General features: G+C 56.4%; 1 protein-coding gene across 1 annotated transcript in view; it reads right to left on the reverse strand.

Moving 5' to 3' along the window:
* Positions 1 to 10,001, reverse strand: part of ETV7 (ets variant 7) — a 29,732-nt gene that overhangs the window by 5,870 nt on the left and 13,861 nt on the right. Inside the window, 5 exon segments of the mRNA XM_012646578.1 lie at positions 2,626 to 2,716; positions 2,813 to 2,913; positions 4,861 to 5,003; positions 6,313 to 6,543; positions 8,726 to 8,854. Coding sequence (XP_012502032.1) covers positions 2,626 to 2,716; positions 2,813 to 2,913; positions 4,861 to 5,003; positions 6,313 to 6,543; positions 8,726 to 8,854 — 695 coding nt within the window.

The raw sequence follows: 10,001 nt of genomic DNA on the forward strand, positions 1-10,001 counted from the left end.
TGCTCAGGCTGGTCTCGAACTCCTGAGCTCAAACAATCCGCCCGCCTCGGCCTCCCAGAGTGCTAGGATTACAGGCGTGAGCCACCGCGCCCGGCCCCTGGCTACTTTTTCAAACCATTAGAATGTATCTTCTGCTTTTTGAAATTCTTTGTGGCCAGGTGCAGTGGCTCTTGGCCATAATCTTAGCACTTTGAGAGGCCAAGGTGGGAAGATTGTTTGAAGCCAGGAGCTCAAGACCAGCCTGGGCATCTACTGAGATTCTGTCTCTACAAAATACTAAAAAAAAATAGCCGGGCATGGTGGCCTGTACCTGTAGTCCCAGCTACTCAGGAGGCCAAGTTGGAAGGCTCACTTGAGTCCAGGAGTTAGAGGCTGCAGTGAGCTATGATGATGCCACTTCACTCCAGTCTGGGCAACAGAATGAGATCCTGTTCCCAAAAAATAAAATAAAAGTGTTGGCCAGGCATGATGGCTCAAAAGTGGGTTGTTCTGAAATCAGAATACGCAAATCAGAAACATTTAAGAAATATTTTAATCATGATCTTAATCCTAGCACTCTGGGAGGCCGAGGCAGGAGGCTCGCTTGAGCTAAGGAGTTCGAGACTAGCCTCAGCAAGAATGAAACCCCATCTCTACTAAAAAGTAAAAAATTAGCTGGGTGTTGTGGTGTGCGCCTATAGTCCTGGCTACTCGGGAGGCTGAGGCAGGAGGATCGCTTGAGCCCAGGAGTTTGAGGTTGCTGTGAGCTATGATGACACACTCTACTCAGGGTGATAGAGTGAGACTGTCTCAAAAAAAAAAAAAATGCTTTATGAGAAAGTCGGTTTTGACATACGCAGTTTTCAGGGACCCTCCACTTTTCAGGACTCAGTGTGAAAAATGTATGTAAACTTGGAGCATCACCTGGTGCCAGGTACAGAGTAGGTGCTCAATTAATGCTTGTGGAAGGAAGGCCCAAATGAATCCCTTTATTCCTGGCATGCAGGGGGCCGTCCCCAGACAAGGACCTGATGTGCCTCATGGGCCTGCCCACACCTGCCTTCCGAGACGCCCACTCCTGCCCCTGACGGTCCCAGCGCTGGGTGAGACCCATCACCCTGGGGCAAGGTATAGGCCTTGGGAAAGCAGCTGTAGAAGCCTCTGACACGCTAGCAAGTAAATGCCACTGTTGTAACTGGAAGAAGTGGCCTAAGAATCCAGCCTGTCGTTAAGCCTCTGGCTTCAGTGCCTGGATCTGTAGATGGGGGCCTGGACAAGTGGATTTCGACGTCCCTGCCAGGCCGGCTATGCAGTTCTGGGTTGAGGAGGCGATGGGCCGAGCCCCTGCGCACAGATTCACCCTGCGGCAAGGTCAGGAGATGGAAGTCTCAGCGCGAAAGTGAAAGAGCCAGGCATTTTCCTGCTGAACCTTGTTTCCAGAGCCACCTGCCTGGCCCCTTCGGGTGTGGACTGTGGCCCCAGCCAGGACTGAGCCGGGAGTTTCCCTGCTCATGAGCTGTCACAGCTTTGAGTCCCAAAGTGCGAGAATCCTTATCGCCTTCTCCTGTGCAGAGACCCAGGTGGCTGTCAGAGGCGGGCCTTTCCTGACCTGCTGCCAGGGGCAGAGGCAGCTTCCTCCTTCCCAGAAAGAAGATGCGTATCGAGAAGTTCTGTCTTCCAGTCAGTGAAAACGCCGCCCGCTTTCTCCCCCATCCTTCCCTGGGGCTTTGCCAGGGCACAGGCCCCGCTTGGCACTGGGCTTGGGGAGCAGGGAGGGAGCCGAACGCAGAGCGCCCCCTCCGGACGAAGCCTCCCGGCAGCCCTGCGAGGCCCGGTCAGGAGAAGCACCCCCATTTTACAGAGGAGAAGCCTGAGGCTCCAGAGAGGAAGAGCATCTTGCCCGAGGTCACATGGCAGATGCGGGGGCAGGAGCGCAGGAAGCGAAGACGCCCAGAGCAGAGAGCTGGGGCCGGGGCCTCCATCTGAGAAGTGCCCAGATCCGTTCAGAGGCGCTGAAGGAAAACAGGTCACGGCACCGTGTCCCGGAGGGACACGCCAGCTCTGCGAGCTTCTGCCTCAGCTTCCTCATCTTTAAACCCAGGGCGTTGGCATGTGAATGAAGCGGGAGAAAACATGTGCAAGGCCCTCAGCGCGAGGCCCGGCACGCAGCGAGCACCTGAGAGACATCGCCGCCAGTGTTGTCATTGTTCCCAAGGCCGACAAAGCACTGACCCTTTCTCCCACTTCACGCAGCAGCCTCTGAGGGTGGGTTATTATGAGCCCCTTTCACAGATGAGGAAATCTGAGGCCCAGTGAGGGGCCTCCACTCCCTCCTTCTGCAAACTGAAGGCGCTGGGCTGGATGCCCTATCCACGCCTGGCTTCCTCTCGGAGGTGGGCAGGTCCCAAGGGGTAGGGCATTCGACCCAAAGGATGAACCCCCACCTCCACCGTCCTGGATGTGAGGCCTCCCCGCCCTCCCAGGCCCCAGGCAGCTCCGGGGCCCGGGACAACAGCTGCGATCCCACCGGCACAAAACCCAGCTGGGATCCCCGCTGCCCTGGGAGGAGGAAGGAGGCTGCCTTCGTGGGACAGGCAGTCTCTGTCCCATCGGTGCCGGGAGTCCTCCTGCCCTTCGCAGAGAGACTTCCGGCATCTCGTCCTCGAACTCCTGGTTCTCCAGCCGTTCCAAGCAGCTGTCCTTGTCCTGGACCATCCTTCCCGGAGTCTTTAGAAATCTGGAATTCAGGCCCCAGCTGCAAATCAGCCCCTGCCCCAGCCCACCCAACCCCAGCCCTGCTTCCCCTTTTCACCTCAGCCCCTAGGCTGCTCACCTGAACAGGAGTTTCTGCCCTGGCTCCTTCTTAATGATGTTCAGCTTATAATAGTGGCGCAGGGCACGGGACATCTTCTCGTAGGCCATGTTCACCCAGTTCTGGAATGCAAAGCAGCCCACATCAGCACCCCACTCCACACCCTGCTTCTTCCAGGCCTCATTTTCCACATCTGGAAGGGAGCAAGTTGGACTGGGTGGCTTCTTGCGCCCCTCCACCCAGGGTTCTGTGAGGTTTAGAAGAGCTTGCTAGAATTTGGAAGGGGAAAGACAGGGGAAGGTTGGGGAAGAAATAACAGGACGTTTTCTGACCTACCCAGCTGAGACTGTGGGGTGGGAGTGAGCTGTATGTCACTGTCAAATAGCAAACGTCACAAGCAGTAACAAATAAGTGTATCCATTTGTGGGGAATGCAATCAGAGAGAGAGCATGGTGGGTGGTACAGATGGTTGTGCCACCAGCTGTGTGACTTTGGCCACGTCTTTTTTCCTGTCTGTGGAGTGTAGGCAGTGCACGGTCAGAGCAAAGAGCCTAGGGTTCAGCGTTAAGCCCCAGCTCCACCACTTGGCAGCTGTGTGACCTTAGACAAGTTTCCATACCTCTCTGAGGCTGTTTTCCCGGCTCTATAAGGAGAAGGAGAGCATCTGTCTCTCATGTTTCTTTTGAGGATTGAATTAGCTAATCCACTTAGCACAGTGCATGGCACATAGTATGTGCTCATTAAATGGAATTGCTGCTGTCTGGGCATATCCCTCCCTGTGTGATATGGAGATTGGACCAGACAAGTAATCCCAAACTTAAATTGTTTGCACCCTTTCGGCCACCGGCACTACTGAGAGCAACATGATACAGTGGAGCACGGGCCACACAGCCTGGGGGGTGGGGAGGGGGAAGTAAACTCTGGGGCAGGTTGTTAACCCTCACTGTGCCTCAGTTTCCGCATCCAATAACACCCACCTCACAAGGTTGTTGGGAGGATTAAATGAGCTAATACAGGTAAAGCCCTCAGAGCAGTGCCCGGCAATCAGACACGACTGCATTTTAGGAAATGTTATAAATTGCTGATTACCATTATGCTTAATAGTTTTCTTTAAAAGACCCGGTTTTTTTTTTTTTTTTTTTTTGAGACAGAGTCTCACTTTTTTTTGCCCGGGCTAGAGTGAGTGCCGTGGCGTCAGCCTAGCTCACAGCAACCTCAAACTCCTGGGCTCAAGCGATCCTCCTGCCTCAGCCTCCCAAGTAGCTGGGACTACAGGCATGCGCCACCATGCCCGGCTAATCTTTTCTATATATTTTTAGTTGTCCGATTAATTTCTTTCTATTTTTAGTAGAGACGAGGTCTCGCTCTTGCTCAGGCTGGTCTCGAACTCCTGAGCTCAAACGATCCGCCCGCCTCGGCCTCCCAGAGAGCTAGGATTACAGGCCTGAGCCACCGCGCCCGGCCAAAGACCCGGTTTTTTAGTTAAACTTCTTTATATTTTAAAAAGGACACATTCTTTACATTACTACTGTAAATCATGATCAAATAGGAATAGTAGTAACATTTTTAAATTCTAGTTCGAAAATAAATAATTACGAGAATTTGGGGTCAACCACCTAAGATCACTACCCCCGTCCAGGTGTAGACCTTCCCCACCATGGGATGCAGGCTCAGCCATTCCCAGGCCTTTCTGGCCGTGACATCTGATGCTCCCGTGGAGCTTGAGACCTGGGTTTCTGCCCCAGCTTCCCCGTTGGGCCTATCCGCCCGCAGCACTCACTGCGCAGTTCATGGAAACATGCTTTGAGAGCCTCAAATGTTAAGCGATGGTAAGATTAAGCAATCGGAAGGCACAATTGTTGAGTTTCAGGGACATTCCCCACCCATAAGAGATAACTGCCTGTCCCTGAGTACCTCCCAAAATAAAATGATCCTGGCACTTCTGGGGCTACTGGTGAAGGCCCCATCAGTTGAGGACTGTCTCCTAGTGCTGAGGGGTCCACTCTGACCCCCTTCTCTATTCTCTTCTGGAAATGTTGAAACCATTTCGCTTGCGGGCTGAGGTTCACCTTGTGGTTTCCCCAGAGTCTGGCGAGCCCATTTGGATCCACAACTCGAAAGATCTTGGCGTTCTTGTCTTCCCACCTGATGTAGGGCTCATGCCTGGTGTCCAGGAGCAGCTGATACGCGTAATCCCACAGTAACCGGCAGTCTGCAATTTAGCACAGGGGTGCAGCAGCCTTATTGGAACTATGAGGACAGGTGTCAGAAAGGTGCTCTCAGGGACATCGAGGCCAAGGCCCTGGGAGCGCCAGCAGGGTGGCGAGGACGACGGTGTTAACAGAAACGGCCAGTTACGAGGTCTCATTCACTGTCTCACTCAGTGCACACGACTCTAGGAAGTGGCTGCTTTACCCCCAGGAAGAGGTGAGGACATGGCTCGGAGAGGTCCGGACGCGCCTGAAGTGGCCGAGCACCTGAGTACCAGGCAGGCGAGGAGTCGAGCCCCGCAAAGCCAGGCTCCTTCGTGACAGAGCAGGCGGGGCCCACGGTCGGTGGCCGGGCCTCGGACTCCGGGTCCTTCTCTGCCCCTGCGCAGTCGCTCAGCCCCCTGATGTCTAACCACTGTGACACCCACCCTCCCGAGCCCCTAAAGGGGAGGCTCAGGAACAGCGAACACGCCATTATGCAGCGCAGGTGGCAGCGGGGTCCGGGAGCAATTGTGACCTTAACTCCCAGCGCCGGGGCCTGCGGCTGGGCCCTTCCGGACGAGTCACCCAGCCTCCTCTGAGCCACAGCTTCCTCGCACGGGCTGCTGTGAGGATTGGAACACGGGAGACCAAAACCTGTAGCGCAGTGCCTGGCATACGCTAAGTGCCCCAAGCATGTCAGCATTACAATTAAACAGATCCAATAATTGTGTTTTTAACTGATACGTAATACTTACACGTATTTATGGGGTATAAGTGCCATTTGTTACATGTATAGAATGTGAGACCCCCCGTCAGGTCAGGGTTTTTAGGGTATCCATCACCTCAGGTATTTATCATTTTTATGTGTTGGGCCAATAATTATGTTTTTAGTGATTTCCAGTTATGTCCAACCCAGATGCCAGGCTCCTGCCCCCTCTGTGGTGCCCCACCATGGCTAGAAAACATGCCTCAGAAAGTTGGGCAGCTGATCTGTGAGTCTGTCTGGCTGTCCATCTGTTGATCAATCCTTTAACAATAAATGCGAAGTGGAAGTGTATTATTTGGTTAGAGCTCAGGCTCTGGGGCCAGACTGCCCAGGTTCACATCCCAGCTCCACCAGTGCTGTGTGATCTTGGGGAAGTTACTTAACCTCTCTGTGCCTTGGTTTCCTTATCTGTGAAACAGGCAGCTCATTCACCCCCCAGCCCCCCAGTACAAACCCGCTATCATCCGGGCAAAACAACTCTGTCCTCATCACCCATGACCCCTCTGGGACTTGGCCTCACCACACCTTCCCCACCACTCCCCCAGAAACAGCCTGCTACTCACTGGCGATCCTGCCGTCCATGGAGGCCTGTGGCATCGCGGGGAAGGAGCAGACCCCCTGGGTCCTGCAGCCGAGCTCCGCACAGTGAGATAAGCTGAGGGACTCCACCCTGCCGGGGGGCAACCTGGCCAGGCCGGAGGCATCCAGGTGACTGAAGGAGCTGGCAAGCCCTGGGGCTGGTGGCTGCTGCAGGAGGCCCCTTCGGTGGGCTGCCCAAAAGGGCCCGGTCCCCTCTGCAAGCAGATGAGCACGTGGATTCTGTGGGCCCCAAGCCTCCCCCACCCCAGCCCCCTTAATGGCGAGCCTGGGGGCCCCGTGGGGCAGCACCCCAATGCTCTGCCTCCACCCAGCCCCTGGTTAGAAGGTCAGGGAGGGAGTGGAGGGCCGGGCGAGAGGGCCAGCAGCCCAGGTGCTAACTGCAGCCCCTAGACAAGTGGCTGAACCTCTCAGCCTGTTTCGTCATCTGTGAAACTGGTTGCAAAGCCAGCAGGTGACAGAGCCGGGTCTGGAACCCAGGTGCCCTGTATCCAGTGTCCCCTGTATTTGCCCAGTACATATTTATTGAGAAACTTCTATGAACCAGGCATTGTTCTAAGAATCTTGAGGACACATCACTGAGCCCAAAAAAGCCCCTGTCCTTGGGGAAATTATATGCTAGTGGGTGGGTAGATGATTAAAATAAAAAAGGAAATAGAAACAATATGTAACATTGGGAGACAATAAAGCACCATAAGACAGATAGAGAGAGGCCGGGTGCGGTGGCTCACGCCTGTAATCCTAGCACTCTGGGAGGCCGAGGCGGGTGGATTGTTTGAGCTCAGGAGTTTGAGACCAGCCTGAGCAAGAGCGAGACCCCGTCTCTACCAAAAATAGAAGGAAATTAATTGGACAACTAAAAATATATAGAAAAAATTAGCCGGGCATGGTGGCACATGTCTGTAGTCCCAGCTACTCAGGAGGCTGAGGCAGAAGGATCGCTTGAGCCCAGGAGTTTGAGGTTGCTGTGAGCTAGGCTGACGCCACGGCACTCTAGCCCGGGCAACACAGTGAGACTCTGTCTCAAAAAAAAAAAAAAAAAGACAGATAGAGAGATCAGGGAAGGGCAGGGCTGCAATTTTAGAGAGGTCGGTCAGGCCTCACCAACATGTTCACAGTTGAATAAAGACCTGTAGGAGGCAGAGGCGTGAGCTATGTGGGTGTCGAGAGCAGAGAGGAGAACGCCAGGCAGCAGGAACAGCAAGTGCAAAGGCCCTGAGGCAGGAGCGTCTCAGGCTTGTTCAATGAACATGGAGCCCTGGGTGGCTGGATCGGCATGAGCAAGGGAGAGAGGGCTGGGAGAGGAGGGCAGGGGCAGGGTGTCATTGTAAGGACTGTGGCCGTGGCTCTGAGTGAGAAGGGAGCCACTGGAGGACTCTGAGCAGAGAGGTGACTTGACCTGGCCGCTCTTGAGAACAGACCGCAGGAGGTCAAGAGCGGGCTGAGCAGACCAGTGAGGAGGTTCTGCAGAGGCGATGGGGGCTGGCCCAGGGGCTGCAGTGGAGGAGTGGAAGCGCCTGGATTCTGGACGAACTTGAAGACAGAGCCGACAGGATTTGCAGACAGTTGGGATGAGGGCGGGGACAGAGTGAGGAATCACAGATGACACCTGATGTCTTGGTGGAGCAACTGGAAGGAGGGAGCCGGGGCATGCTGGGATGGGAAGCCTGGGAGAGGAGGGGGCGTTGGTTAGGGCTGTTGGGGCCATCCCAGTGGAGGCGCGAGCCAGGCGGCGTGTTGTGCACCTCTGGAATTTGGAGGTCGAGGCATACGTGCGAATCCTTGGCACTTCATGGTGTCTAACACCCGGGGCGAGATGAGATCCCCGGGGTCTGAGTGCGGAGAGAGAAGACGAGAGGCCCTTGACCCTGGGAACCTCGGCATTTAGAAGTGGGGACAAGAGGAGAAACCGGAAAAGGAGATGGAGAAGGGAAGACCAGGGGGGTGGAGGAGACCCAGGTGAGTGGGGTGTCCTGGAAGCCAAGGGGAGAAAGAGTTTGGGGGTGGAGGGGTGACCCACAGGATCAAAGGCCGTGAGAGGTCACGGTGATAAGGACTGGGTGTGGACACGGACATCCCCGTGTTCAGGGCCCCGGGACCCTGACAAGAACGGTTTCCACGGAGAGATCAGGAGAGGAGACTGAGGCGTGATACGGACAGCGCTTTGCAGGAGAGGACCCAGAGCAGTGGGGACGTGCGACGGGAGGGCTGGGGCAGGGAGGGCTGCCAGGGGTGCCCCAGGCCGGAGGGGAGGGCCGGGCAGGGCTGGGAGGCAGCAGCTCAGCCCACACCCGCCTCTTTCCTCGATTAGCCTGGAGGAAGCCCGCCCGCCCAGGGAGGCTCATCTGAGGGGCTCAGAGCTCCAGGAAGAGCTTCCGCCTTCCCCTCTGGGGGGCGCTGGAGGGTGCGGGGTGAGCATCTTCTGCCCGAAGGCCCCTCCTGAAAAGGGCCCACACACCACGGCTCGCCGGGTCTGAATGTACCGGAGCAGCTCATGCAGGACGTCGCCTGGGGCGGCGGATGGGGGGGCAGGCCGCTGAGCAGGCCCGGAGGGCAGGGGCGCCTGCCTCTCAGGGCGAGGGGCCCACACGAGCCCGTGCAGGTGGAGGTCGGGCTCCTGCTGCAGCAGCAGGAGGCTGGGGCTGGTGATGGGCTGAGCCCGTGTCGCGCCCTGGCGGAAGCATTCTAGAAAGCCATCCCTTCCTGCCCCATGCAGCCGCCTCCAGGGCACAGCTTGCAGAAGCAGCCCCCACACACCCCCGGCTGAGGGCCTGTGTGCAGTGCACAAGCTGTACAACTGTACCTCATGTCCCTGGAGGCAGCGACAGTTCTTCTAAGGCTCATGGATTCCCAAGCTTTATGAAAAGGCTGCCCCTGCTTTCTATGGAGCAAAACAGTCCTAGCCTCTTCCTACAAGGCAGGATCGGGCCCTGTCCATGGTCGCACCTTTGGGCCAGGTGCTGATGGTAGGGCAGGAAAGAGGAGGATCCCTGGGCAGAGAGCCATCCTGGGGACCCCGGGCAGCCAGCGGGGTAGGGCGTAGGTGGTGGGCACTCGAGGACCAGAGGTGCTTGTGGGGGACAGGAAAGACGGACACGGGCGTGGTGGGGACCAGACCCGAGCTCACCTGCTCCCCAGCGTCGCAGCTGTGCCGGACTGTCGCGGCTGTGCTGGAAGCCTGAAGCCTGGCCTGTCTGTCCCTGCCCGCCCCCACCATGCCCCAGAGCTCTTGAATCCAGGGACTAAAGGGACTAAAGTCCCAACAGCCACTGGCAGAGGCTCACAGGGGAAAGCGGGTGCCAGGACCTGGGAGGTGACATGGACTGGCTGTGGCCTCGGTAGGAGAAAGGGAGGGAACCAGGATGTTTGGGAAAATCTCTGCCACAGACGCCATGCGCTTGCTTGGCCAAAAGATGGGCTACACAGAAAACATGAGTGCATTTTTAAGAAAAAGACACCAAACCAGCACAAACATGAAGCGCCTCCTGAAAACAGGTGCAGAGGGCATGAGAAGTGATTCCAGAGACTTCCAGGGGCTGTGCTGCCCCCGCCCCCACCCGCTCTCCCCGGCCAAACTCTGTGCTGTGGAGGCGCCAGCACGGGAGGTCGTTCCCTTGGCCTCAGACCAGACCTAGTTTCCGGTTAAAAACTCGTG

This window comes from Propithecus coquereli, unplaced genomic scaffold (genome assembly GCF_000956105.1).
Source record: "Propithecus coquereli isolate 6110/MARCELLA unplaced genomic scaffold, Pcoq_1.0 Scaffold248, whole genome shotgun sequence".
Classification (NCBI taxonomy): domain Eukaryota; kingdom Metazoa; phylum Chordata; class Mammalia; order Primates; family Indriidae; genus Propithecus; species Propithecus coquereli.